The sequence below is a fragment of the Pteropus vampyrus genome, unplaced genomic scaffold (genome assembly GCF_000151845.1).
Source record: "Pteropus vampyrus isolate Shadow unplaced genomic scaffold, Pvam_2.0 Scaffold50, whole genome shotgun sequence".
Taxonomy (NCBI): domain Eukaryota; kingdom Metazoa; phylum Chordata; class Mammalia; order Chiroptera; family Pteropodidae; genus Pteropus; species Pteropus vampyrus.
In genome coordinates, this window is record NW_011888831.1 from 9,101,381 (window position 1) to 9,114,432 (window position 13,052).

Genomic DNA, 13,052 nt, shown 5'->3' on the forward strand with positions numbered 1-13,052 from the left:
GGGAAGGCTCGGGTGCGGGCCCGGGGGCCAGGTCCGTGGGGGCCGCCGAGGCCCGGGCGGAGGAGCGCGGCCGAGCCCCGCCTGGTGCTGAGAACCATCTTGTTTTCCACGCAGATCCGAAGGGGCAGCACGCGCCCCCCGGAGATCCCCCGCGCCCCCCGGAGATCCCCCGCCTCCTTCCCTGGGCCGCCGCGGGCTCGGTGAGCTGTTTTTTCCCTCTGGCCGGCAGGCTGGGCGCGCAGGGGCGCGGGCCCCCGCCCGGCGCGCAGCGGCACCATGGGCACGGTGCTGTCCCTGTCCCCCAGCTACCGCAAGGCCACGCTGTTTGAGGATGGCGCGGCCACGGTGGGCCACTACACGGCCGTGCAGAACAGCAAGAACGCCAAGGACAAGAACCTGAAGCGGCACTCTATCATCTCTGTGCTGCCTTGGAAGAGGATCGTGGCCGTGTCGGCCAAGAAAAAGAACTCCAAGAAGGTGCAGCCCAACAGCAGCTACCAGAACAACATCACGCACCTCAACAATGAGAACCTGAAGAAGTCGCTGTCGTGCGCCAACCTGTCCACGTTCGCCCAGCCCCCACCGGCCCAGCCGCCCGTCCCCCCTGCGAGCCAGCTCTCGGGCTCCCAAACCGGGGTCTCCTCCTCCGTCAAGAAGGCCCCACACCCTGCCGTCACCTCCGCGGGGACGCCGAAGCGAGTCATCGTCCAGGCGTCCACCAGCGAGCTGCTGCGCTGCCTGGGCGAGTTTCTCTGCCGCCGGTGCTACCGCCTGAAGCACCTGTCCCCTACGGACCCTGTGCTCTGGCTGCGCAGCGTGGACCGCTCGCTGCTTCTGCAGGGCTGGCAGGACCAGGGCTTCATCACACCGGCCAACGTGGTCTTCCTCTACATGCTCTGTAGGGACGTGATCTCCTCCGAGGTGGGCTCTGACCACGAGCTCCAGGCCGTGCTGCTGACCTGCCTGTACCTCTCCTATTCCTATATGGGCAACGAGATCTCCTACCCACTCAAGCCCTTCCTGGTGGAGAGCTGCAAGGAGGCCTTTTGGGACCGCTGCCTCTCCGTCATCAACCTCATGAGCTCCAAGATGCTGCAGATCAATGCCGACCCACACTACTTCACACAGGTATTCTCCGACCTGAAGAACGAGAGTGGCCAGGAGGACAAGAAGCGGCTTCTCCTAGGGCTGGATCGGTGAGCCCTGTAGCCTGCATCATGGCTCAAGGATTCAATTCATTTTTAAAAGTTTATTAAACAAATCAGATTTTATGTACAGTATGTGTCTATCAAAGCCACAAAGGGCATCTCCCGGCCCCCCTTCTCTCCTTGGGGTTTTCTTCAGCCCTGCCTGGAACTTTGGGCGCTTTTGAACTCCTGAACCTTGTGCAAAACCCAGAAGACGTATTCAGAGCCACCCAGACCCATGCCCTCCCACTTTGGGGACTTCAAAGGACTGACCTGCCTCTGCCGCCTGTGCCCTTGCTGGACCAGGGCAGGTGAGGCTGTCTGCTGCTCGCTGCCTGGGAGCTGGAGAAAGGCCCTGGCCAGCTGGCCCAGGGAGGAATTGGCACTTCTGGTTGGGGGCCCTTTTCTGGCCTCTGCTTGGGGTTGTCCATTCTCCTAGAAGCTTCTGGAGCGGGCTGCCTTGACTGAGCTGCACGTCGGGTTGTGAGGCAAGATGCTGCTTCAGTTGAGGAGAAGCCGGACGGATGCAAAGATTGTGTCCTGCTGTTTGGCCGCGCACAACCCTGGTTTGCTCTTTTTTCTTTTTTAGGGAGAAGGGCTTTCCTTTAGTGGAGACACAGAACTTACCCCCCAGTCCCCTTGTCCCCTGCCCCCAGCCGTGTTGGTAATGTTGGTTAATGAGCTGGTTTGACTCATTAAGTTCTTTTATTTTGGGTCTCAGCTAAAGAGGTGGGGTGAAGCTGGGGACAGCTCCCTTCCTTGGTGAATTTTTCATTTGAATAATGCAGCTTAGTCGCCCTGTGGCGAAGGCCAGGACAGCCGCAGGTGCCCATTATCATCGCCTGTCTTCTGGGCAGGTGGGGCTGCCACGCCTGGGATGGAGCCAGTGCCCACCTAGGGGCCAAGGCCTGTCACTGGTGTACATGACATTTGTTCTGCAGAGCTGGGGGTGGGGCATGGTAATGATGTACCCCCACCCCTACCCGTTAATTTAAAGCTGTTTCCAAACAGTTCAGTTTCTTCTGAGGACGAAGCCTTGCCCTGCAAGGCCCAGTGAGACAGCTGGATCCTGGGGACAATTACAAGATGGGAGTAGAACTCCTGATTGCTTTGGAAGCCTGCTGATTCTACAACTGATCATTTGCAGCTGCTGGTTTGGGTTTCCACTGTAGTGGCTGTAGAGACACATGATGTGTACTTAATCAATTTTCTTTCTAATTCTCCTAGATTGGTGGCTTGGGACTTGGGAGAGGACCAAGAGAAGGGGGCGAGTCTTCCTCCATGGCCCATCACTCCGGCTTTGGGGAACAAAGACCAGTGATAAGGCTACAGAGAATGCGCTCTTTCCAATCCCCCAGGGAGTGCTGGAATGAGGGGTTGGGGGGAGGCAGAGGGTCGTTTTACATAGGATTAGGTTCCAGGTGGCTGTTGATTTCAGCGCAAGCACTACTGAAAATCACATAAAAAGAAAGCTGTGGTGCTCGCTTCGGCAGCACATATACAAAAAAGAAAGCTGTGAAATTGAGGTCCCAGTTTAAGAGGTCCGTGGTATGCCTGGATGTGAGGAAGAGGGCCTGCCCGTGCCTGAGAGCATTTGCCCCAGCCGTGCCTCGAGGCCCACGTGCCAAGCCATTCCTGGGACTGCCAGATAATCTGATGCAGAGCTGGAAGGAACCTGCAGCTGCTGGCACAGACTTCACTGCAGCGCCTCTCCTCTGCTGGAGCTGTCACACGGCCTGTCTGTTTTGATCCTTCTGCCACGTGTGACCTGAGGTAGGAAGCCCTCGGGGGCAACGGGCCCTGGCGGCTCGGAAGAGGTTGGTTCGGGTGCCCAGTTTCAAGAGGAGGGGTGCGTGTTTGCAGACACTCGGTGGGCAGGACGAACTTGGCCTGAAACTGCGGTTAAGTCACATCCACAGGATTCCAGTTTTGTGTGTTTCCTTCTCTTTCTCCATATTTATTTTTTTATTTTTTTGGAGGAGGTGCGAATTTCAGGAGTGGTTGGGGACTAAGGAAATAACTCTGGTTCCATCAATGTGAAGCCTGTCATGTTCTCCTCCCTCCCCTTGTACTGGTCATCAGTATTGTGTAAAGGAACTGATACACTTGAGTGTGCAAGCAATGAACCCATTTGACATGCTGCTATGAAGACTACTTTTAGAACAACAACAAAAAAGAAAAAAAACTAACCGATAAAAAAAACCCTTTATTCTTTAATTGTTGCTTTTACAGTGATATTGTGCATGCAAACCAGGAGCATTTTGTGTCTTCAGAAAAATATTCTTAGAACAGATGGCTGTGAAAATTACACCCGTGCACAGAACAAGTCACAGGAATAATAGTTCAGGATTTGGTTTTTCTCTTTCTTGTAAAGCTGGAGGGTTGATATATTCTTTCCATGCAGTTATTAGAATTTAGTTTTGTTCCAACAGTTGTTAAACTTGCAATGAGAAGAAAATGTGCCATTTTTTTCACTCAGAATTATTCATAGCTGTATATTTGAAACTGCTAATTACACAATGTGTGATGTGTGTTGGTTTTTTAGTGCAATTTCTTCTGTAGCTATTCTTTGACCAAACTGTGGGTATTGTTAATATTAATTTATATTTGTCTCATTTTGTATGTATGTGTAGTGTGTTTCTAAGTATGTGTGGTTTATAATCTGACAAGGTCATGAAGCTCAGTTTGGCTGTAATTTAATTCCCCTTCCCTTATTTTTATTTATTTTTGTACTGTGCTGATTAAATAAAATGCACTGACCATCCATTACATAGACCTGTTTTGTGGGCACATCATTCATGAGCAGGCCGGGGGCCCCTTTTATAAATGATTCCTGTTCTCAGAACATGATTGGATTTGTGTTGTGGGGGAGGGGAGGGGAATATGGGCGAGAGGAGGCGGGCAGGGTTAGGGAAGAGGGCTTAACGAGCACACTGATGTTAAGGTGATTAAGAAGGAAGCACAGGTTAAGTCAACTCTGGTTTAGCTGCTTGGTGGCCTAGGTGAAGAGGACTTCTGGCCAGGGAGGACCAGGCCCAGGCATGGCCTGGGGAAGGCTGGCGGAGTGGTCCCTCAGGGGCTTTAGGCCATGGATCCCCATTGGTGGAGCTCGGCTCTAAGGCCGCTGCCCCTATATGTCCTGGGCCTGGCTCAGCTCAGTGCTCACTGCCCAGAGGCTCCCAGGCCCGCAGGAGTGGACTGGTGTTCACGTGGCCCAACCCTGTCAGTGTTGCTCATGCACATTTCAGTGAGAGAATTCCAGCCCCGGAGCTTCCAGATAAGCAGCTACCCCGCTCATAATTGTGAGACCCCCTCCAGCCGTATAGGCATACCTCAAGATACGGTGGGTTTGGGCCCAGACCACCATAATGAAGGGAGCATCGCAATAAAGCAAGTCATGATCTTTTTGCTGGTGGAGGGTCTTGCCTTCATTTGTTAAAAACGTGGCACCTGTGAACGCAATAAAGTGAGGCGCAATAGAACGAGGTGTGCCTGTGCTGCCAGTGGCCTCTGCCCGCTCATGCCGCTGGCCCCAGCCTCAGGAAGCAGGTGTTGTGGACTGGGTCCTCCCCAGGCTCTGCCCCTATGGTCTGGAGCTGCCCCAGGCACTAGGAAGACATTTCTGCCCAGGTCGCAACTGGGGGGCTGTCAGCCCTGTAGTAAGGGCCACTTGCTTTCCTCAGGGCATCTTCCTTGGTCTGAGTCACAGAAGACGCACTGCACATTCTCTCCAGGTGATGACCGGGCGGCATCCTGTGGGTGCGGGGCCCTGGGGTGCTAGGGCCTTTCCTCGTTTGCCTGCACCCCCTCCCCCTAGAGGTCCCGATTTTTCTCTTGCTCGCTCATTCTCCTGTACCCCACCGTACGCCAACCAGCCAGCTTGGGGCGGGGCCGTTCACTCAGACCTCTCCTGGAGCTACAGCCATAGGAATCCTAGCTTTTCCTTTATAAACACGCTTTGACTTCAGTAAACATGACGGCACTGAACTGTGAGTCTGGCGCACAGGCCTTAAAAATGGCAGAAGAAAGTGTGTGGACTAAATCCCACTGCCTTTTGCCCCCTCATTCCTTCCTACAGCTTTCTTCTTGCTCACTATGTAAGATTTTTGTTCAAAGCCTCAGGAAAATTATCCTCCACTTTACCTTAATTGTGCTTAATGCTTCCTTCCATCTTCTGGGATAATAGTTGACTTTATATAAGCTAAAATATAACAATTATAAGTAGTTTTTAATTACAGATAAGCAGAACACCTTTAAAAATAAGATTTAATGTTTTATTGCTCTTGATGGTAAATCAAAATATGCTTTAGAAATAGAGTTAATTTAATGGAAAATAGGAATATATGCACCAAACCATAAACTGCATTTAATCAAATTGAGAGAAACACTTCATTGCATACAATCACTGTGTCCTGCTCTCCCCTGGCATCCTGGGAGCATTACTACCATGGTCTCGCCCTAAATTCCTGATCCTCCCTCAGTTGCCATACTGACTTCTCTTAGGACATCACGAAAAAGTGCTTTTGACAGCTGGTGGTTCTCTGGTCCTCAGCTGGGAGGCCCTGGCGCTGGGCTGAGGGGCCACAGGTAATATCAAAAGGCAGGAGAAAGGACTCAAAACCTTCCTCCTCTCCAGCCTCTGAAAGGCACTCATTTGGCATGTTCCATTTCGGTATACCTAAAACATACATTTGCATGTATCTAGTGTAAGCGACAAGTTTGGGGAAATAAGTGGAATGGAGAGGCGATGTTCCAGTTAAGATGGTTCAACTAGTGTCAAGGTGATTGGCAAAACTGTAAGCGTTGCTCAGCTGGGCTGGTGGCGCCTCTGTGCTGTGCAGGCAGCTGGCCAGGCTTGGAGAATAACAGGTTTCCACGGACGGGACGCCAATAGGATTCTTTGCTGCAAAGTGCGCACTAGTGCAAATGTCTGCAAGCCGTGGGGGCAGGGGTGGGAGGTACGTATGAGATCAGGCTGCTGACCCACCTGGGGGCGGTCAGCCAGGTGACCATGTCAGGCACCGGGTGAGGCACAGGAGGCTACACTCAGGTGCTTGGTGTGTTTTGTGGGGTCATGGTGGCAGGATGGGCCCATGTGGGGAGGAGGCAGGGAGCGGGGGCAGCATCTGTGGCAGAAAGTAAAGAAAATCTCAGCATGTCCCTCTTTTACTCCCTGCCAGGCTCCTCCTGAGGTGTGGGCTCACCCGCAGGCCCTTCATCACCCTGGGTGCCCGTGAGTCTCTTCTTTCAAGGCTCCTGGCAGGGAGGCCCAGGCCGCCCAGAGGTTTGTGGCGTCCCCCTCAGCTGAGGCACCAGAGGAGGGTGGTCTCAGGAAGGCATCTGAAGCCATGTGCTTTCTGCTGGGCAGAGACTGACGAGACGGTGCTGCTCTCCTGGCATGAGGTCCGAGTGCCCAGCAGCCAGGGACTGTGCGGCAGGGGTCTATGTGGGGCGGGTGTGGGCATCCTGGCCTGGCCCGCAGTGTCAGGACCCCACGCTCTGCTTTCTATCGCTCTGTTTCCCAAAATTCCTGTGCTCTGACCCTCCCACCCCAGTCCTAGTTCTTCAGATGAGTAAGCAATGGAGGTGTTAGAGGGGGAAACTTCCAAACGCCTGAGTGCTCCCCTAGCCCCTGTAACTCCATTTTCTTATTAGTGCTCCTGACATGAGTGTGGGCACATCAGACATGATACCTGATTAGCAATTCTGCAAACTGCAAAAATAAGTGTAAGGCATGCATGGGCTCAGCCTGCATAGTTAAACAAGGTGATCCTTGGAGCATCCATCCCCCACTGCTCTCTCCCGGAGAGGTGGCCAGGAGGCGTGCCAGCTGGGCAGGGCTGTTCTGCAGGCCACTGGCTCCTGGGCTGAGGGGCTGGCCCTACAGGTAAACCTGCTCACCTGGTGGCTTTGGCTGGCTGCTGGTGGGAGGGGCCCCACTGAGGAACTCTGAGAAGTATCCTGAGCCAGGTTGCGGGGGCCACGATCACCTCTGGGGAGGAGGGTTGGCAGGATGGGCTCGTGGAGGGAGCAGGGCTATATCCCCAGCTCATCTCCACCAAGCCCCCTAGGGGAACATGTCTTTGGTTGGGTGAACTGTCCTGAGCTCCCACCACCGACAGGCCAGCAGCTGGCCAGTCCAAGGAGGCCTTCACCAACTGAAGGCACCATCACATTGCCTCTGAGGTGAGATGTGGTCTGGATGTCAGCCCAGGGCTCTGGGGCAGGGCACTGGGGTCTTTGGTTTGTTGAGCAGGGACATTGGGACAGAGGAAAATGGAGACCAAAGGCGGAAAGCCAGGAAGACCTCAGGGGAGGGGCCTGAGAGAAGGCAGAGAGGGGTTCCTCCCCATGCAGGACTCTCGTGAGCTGATTTCTACAGGGCAGTAGCAGGGATCAGCAATTAGATAGGGACCTATGATGCTGAGTGGCGATGCTCCGCGCTCCACTGTTCCCACTCCCTGGTGGGGCCGCCATCAGGTGAGCATCAGTTCCCGGGCACACTGAGGATGAAGCCCGAGCGGTTCTTGGTGAAGTCAGGCTGAGGCTGGTTGAGCTTCGTCTCCACGGAAACGGTGCACTTCTTCCCATGCAGGCTGCACTGCACAGGGTTGGTGACGTTGACTTGAAGGTGGCGCTTCTCACTGGAAGAATCAAAAGGGAGAAGACCAGACAGGCAGTTAGCGGGCAGCCAGAGGGGGGTGAAACTCCCTGGCCACCCGGGGGCCCAACATTGGCCAGCTGCTGTGGGCCTCAGAGGTGCCCCAGGGGACGTGGGCATGGGAGGCCTCAGCGAGGGCTTGAGAAGCCCCAAGAAAGAGAAAGCAGGAAAGATGTGCTGGGCTGCAGCCTCAAACCAGAGCTTCAGAGAGCAGAGGGGCTGAAGTTCTGGCCTTGGGCCGCTGCCCGGCTCCAGACAACCCTGCGTGTTGAGCTGGAGCAGAGGGGGACATGAGGTAGAAAAACAGCCATCAGGTCTCTGGCCTGAGTCACATGGACTTTAGACGTCAGCCAGGGGGGTTTGTCATGAGGAGCCTAGGATTCTGAGGTGTGATTATTTTTCAGTTATCTTTGATTGCAACAGGGAGCCTGGAAGGCTCTGAGTCCAGGGATAAATAGAGACTTTCCCATACATTTTCCCTGATGAGAGAAACGTCCCTGAGGGTAAGGGTCTCTAACCCTGGGGCCGCAGATCCATAGCCATCAGTGGCCTGTTAGGAACCGGGCCACACAGCAGGAGGTGAGCAGCAGGAGAGGGGGGTGGGGGAAGCTTCATCTGTATTTGCAGCTGCTCCCCAGAGCTAGCTTCACAGCCTCAGCTCCACCTCAGATCATCAGGCATTAGATTCTCACAGGAGCACCGGTCCCTGATGCTAGAAGGGTTGGAGACAGCTGCTCTAGAAGTCCCAGCTCGCCCCTGCCTGTGATGGGGTCCAGCTGTTAGAACTGGGTCTGATTTGTTTCCCCAGGCCCTGTGCAGGTTCCTGTCATTCCAGGGACTGGAGTTTTGACTTGGCTTTGCCATCAAGTACCGGGGGCCACTCTGGTGATGGACCCACTGCCCAGGCAGCTGAAGAAGGCCGGAGGTCGGTGCCACGTGATGATCTGTGCAGTGGGAGCTCACTGCCCCTCCTGCCTGGGAGCCCATGTTGCCTGCTGGCTGTGGGAGGCCCAGCCAGGGCTGAGTGGGGTCCACGCTGAGGAAGCCTGAGGTGGGGGCAGTGGTGAGGCCGTGTGCACCTGCTGAGGAGAGGCAGCACCCTGTTCTCTAGCTCCTCACGCCACTCTGAATACACCACAGAGGCAGTTGATTTTAAGAACCAAGGTTTCGAAACAGGCTGGCACTTCATGTCTGCTCACACATGCTTGCACAGTCCCACGCTACACCGTGGCTTGTGTCTTGTCAGCTTTCTTTGCACTGGGAGGTGAGAGAAGAAAGGAGAAAGGCCCACTGGCCTGGAGCCTCCAAGTGGGACGGGCTCTCTCTGCTCCGAGTGCCATGAATGCCTTCGTTTCTCTCGAGGAACCCCCTCAAACACTGCTGGGCTCCTTAGACTAAAGTCATTCTTAGTGTTGAGCAGCGAAGGCCAAGTGTGCGTGTTGCAGGGGGAGGCCAGATTGAGTGTGAGGTGCTTTCTAGGTACCAGGGGCCTGAGAGGCACAGTCATTGACACCTTTTCCTCTGGCCCTGACTGAGGCAGCCCATCCTGGGCACCAGACAGCACGGAGGCCACAGGCTCGCCTGACTTCATGCTAGAACACCTGCCCTGGGCATGTTTCCTGAGGGTGCCTGGTGTGCACACCCCACAACAGGCCCCATAGTCTGGGAAGTACCTTGAGGTGTTCTCAGGCTGTTTCCTACCTGCTTTCTCATTAAACATAGAGACAGAAAATGGACACAGGAAGAGATCCACGGTTATCACTGTGGGCATTAGGTATCTAATACTTAATGTCTTGTCAGCAGCAGCTAAAACCTTGGCTTAGACAGCTATTTTTAACCAGACTTGGACATAAAAATAGCAGAATCCATAAGAGGCAGTGACTCAGGCGCTTCTCCATTCCTGCGGGATCCAGGCCTGCTGTACAGGGTAGATGTGTGACGGCGGCTGCCAGGTCTGGGTGTGGGGCCCCGTGGGCCTCGTCCTGGCCCTCGTCTTGGTCGGGAGCAAGCAGAGCTCAGCACTGCAGCCCTGCCCGTGGCTAGACATGCTTCCAGGACTGCACTTCCTTCCTGCCGGCCAGGGCCAGCACCTTCCCCTGCCAATTCCTGAGCCTGGGCAGCCTCTCTGCCTCCCTCCATCAGCCTGGCACCACTTTTGGGTCCTTCCATGCTGGACTTGCACCCTATGGAAGCCTTCTGACCCTGGTAGACACCATCCCTTGCCCTCGCCGCCTGTTGGGCATGTCTCCCTCCTCTAGAGCACTGGTTATCTATTGGACAGGCTCTGCCTCTTACTTCCCGCGTCTGACCTCCTTTATCTGTGTAGGCTGCTATAGCACCTGGTGGGTTCCAGAACTACCCGGGGACTCAAAGTCTTAGGGAAAGGGTTCTAAAAGGGCCACATTCCAAGTCAGCTTGAAAAAACTAAGAATCGCTGGCCCATTGCCCTGTTCACACAGTCAGGATATGATACTCTCAATACAATTCCTCTGACCTGAGACCCCTTCCCAGCCATGAGTCCAGTGTTAGCAGAGTGGCCCCTGATGCCATCCTTCTTCCTTTGGGGCTCTGTGCATCTCTAGTATCTGTTCTACAGTCTTGGTGCAGGGTCTGGTCTGGTGGGAAAATGAAGAGGAGCAAATGACTATTACAGGATGGCACCCCAGGTTTACAACACTGCAACCTCACCTTGGAAATGGAGCCCTTGGGTAGCGATGGGGGTTGAAGGATAAAAAAAGCAGCGGAGAACCACTGCCTTAGACTGTTTCTCCCCATACAGGGCTGGGCAGAAAGCACCTCGGCCATCCTTTTTGTGTTTCAGTTAGCACTGTGGAGTAAATACTGGCTTGGGGAGGAGACGATGCGGGGCAGTAGGGACCCCTTCCTCAGGGAGCAGAGTGAATGAAACAGAACTGTGCTCTGGGAGAGCTAAGCTGATAAGACACAAGTAACTATCATTTACTTATTTACAAATTAAAATTTTCAATTACGATTAACATACAATATTATGTTAGTTTCAGGTATACAAAATATTGAGTTAGACATTTATATAACTTATGAAGTAATGATCCCGATCAGTCTAGTGCCCACTTGACATCATACACAGTTATAATATTGTTGACTCTATTCTCTATGCTGTCCTTTATATACCTGTGACTGCTTTTATAACTGATAATTTGCCCTGACTTATTTCACTTAGCATAATATTCTCCAGGTCCATTTATGTTGTTGCAAATGGTAAAACTTCATTCTTTTTTTTAATGGCTGGGTAATATTCTACTGTATATATGTACCACCTTTTCTTTATCCAGTCATCTATCCATGGACAGTTAGGTTGCTTCCATATCTTGGGTATTTTTTTTTAAATTATTATTATTTATGCCTACAGCACCTGGTTGTCCTAGGTGGTCTCCCATCCAAGTACTAATCAGGCCCGACCCTGTTTAGCTTCCGAGATCAGATACTGGGCTTGTTCAGGGTGGATGGCTGTAGACCATGGACTGTGGCTCCACTGGGGCATGAATTGGCTATTGTAAGTAATGCTGCAATGAACAATAAGGGTGCATATATCTTCTTGAATTAGTGTTTTCAGTTTTTTCAGATAAACACCCAGAAGTGGAATTGTTGGGTCATATGGTGGTTCTACTTTTAATTTTTTGAAGAACCACCATACTTTTTTCCATAGTGGCTGTACCAATTTGTAATCATTGACAACCATTCTGACAGGTGTGAGTTGATATGTCGTTGTGGTTTTAATTTGCATTTCCCTGATGATCAGTGATGTTGAACATTTCTCATATCTATTGGTCATCTGTATGTCTTCTTGGAAGAAATGTCTATTCAGATCCTCTGCCCATTTTTAAATAGGATTTTTTGGTGTTAAGTTGTATGAGTTCCTTGTATTTTTTAGGTACTAATTCTTTATTGGATGTATGTATCATTGGTGAATATCTTCTCTCATTCAGTAGGTTATCTTTTTGTTTTGTTGATGGTTTCTTTCACTGTGCAAAAACTTTTTAGTTTGATGTCATCCCATTTGTTTATGTTTTCTTTTGTTTCCCTTGTCTAAGACATATGCAAAAAAATATTACTAAGAGTGATGTCAGAGAGTTTACTATGTTGTCTTCTACGAGTTTTATGGTTTCGGGTCTAAACATTTAAGTCTTCAATCCATTTTGAGTTTATGCTTGTATATAGTGTAAGAAAGTCATCCAGTTTCATTCTTTGGCATGTATCTGTCCAATTTTCCCAACATCATTTATGGAAGAGACTGTTTTTCTTTACTCCATTGTATATTCTTGCCTTCTCTGTCATAAATTGACCATATAGGCATGGGTTTATTTCTGACTATTTTATCCCATTGATCTATACGTCTATTTTTTATGCCAATACTATGCTGTTTTGATTATTATATCCTTGTGGTATAGTTTGATATCAGGTAGTGTGATATTTCCAACTTTATTCTTTCTCAAGATTGCTGTGGCTATTCGGGATCTTTTGTGGTTCCATACAAATTTTAGGATTATTTGTTCTAGTTATGTGAAAAACGCCATTGGTATTTTGAAAGGGTTTGCACTGAATCTGTAGATGGCTTTGGGTAGTATGGACATTTTAATGATGTTAATTTTTCCTACCCATGAGCATGGCATATATTCTTTCATTTATTTGTATCTTCATCAATTTCTTTTTTCAGTGTCTTATAGTTTTCTGAGTACAGGTGTTTTACCTCCTTGGTTTAGTTTATTTCTAGGTATTTTATTCTTTTTGATGCAATTGTAAATGGAATTATTTTTTTAATTCCTTTTTCTGGTAGTTTGTTGTTGGTATATAAAATGCAACTGATTTCTGAATATTAATTTTGTATCCTGTTATTTTATTGAATTCATTTATTAGTTCTAACAGTTTTTTTGATGGATTCTTTAGAGTTTTCTCTATATAGTATGTCATCTGCAAATAATGACAGTTTTACTTCTTCCTTTCCAATCTGGATGTCCTTTATTTCTTTTTGTCTGACTGCTGTGGCTAGGACTTCCAATACTATGTGGAATAAAAGTGGATATCTTTGTCTTGTTCCTGATGTTAAAGAAAAAGCTTTCCGCTTTTCACCATTGAGTATGAGGTTAGCTGTGGATTTGTCATGTACGACCTTTATTATGTTGAGGTATGTTCCCTCTATCCCCACTTTGCTGAGAGGTTTTTTTTTT

General features: G+C 50.8%; 2 protein-coding genes across 4 annotated transcripts in view; one reads left to right on the forward strand and one right to left on the reverse strand.

The window, feature by feature from the left end:
- Window positions 1-98: 98 nt before the first annotated feature.
- Window positions 99-3,962, forward strand: CDK5R1 (cyclin dependent kinase 5 regulatory subunit 1). The gene has a single exon (XM_023530615.1). The coding sequence runs from the start codon at window positions 277-279 to the stop codon at window positions 1,198-1,200; it is 924 nt and encodes a 307-aa protein (XP_023386383.1). The 5' UTR covers window positions 99-276; the 3' UTR covers window positions 1,201-3,962.
- A 1,485-nt stretch (window positions 3,963-5,447) lies between these two features.
- The window catches only part of MYO1D (myosin ID), a 298,677-nt gene continuing 291,072 nt past the window's right edge, over window positions 5,448-13,052 (reverse strand). For all 3 annotated transcript variants that reach the window (XM_023530612.1, XM_023530611.1, XM_011360040.1), the window contains exon 22: window positions 5,448-7,831. In XM_023530612.1, coding sequence (XP_023386380.1) covers window positions 7,675-7,831 — 157 coding nt within the window. In that variant the 3' untranslated portion in view covers window positions 5,448-7,674. The remainder of the gene's footprint in view (window positions 7,832-13,052) is intronic.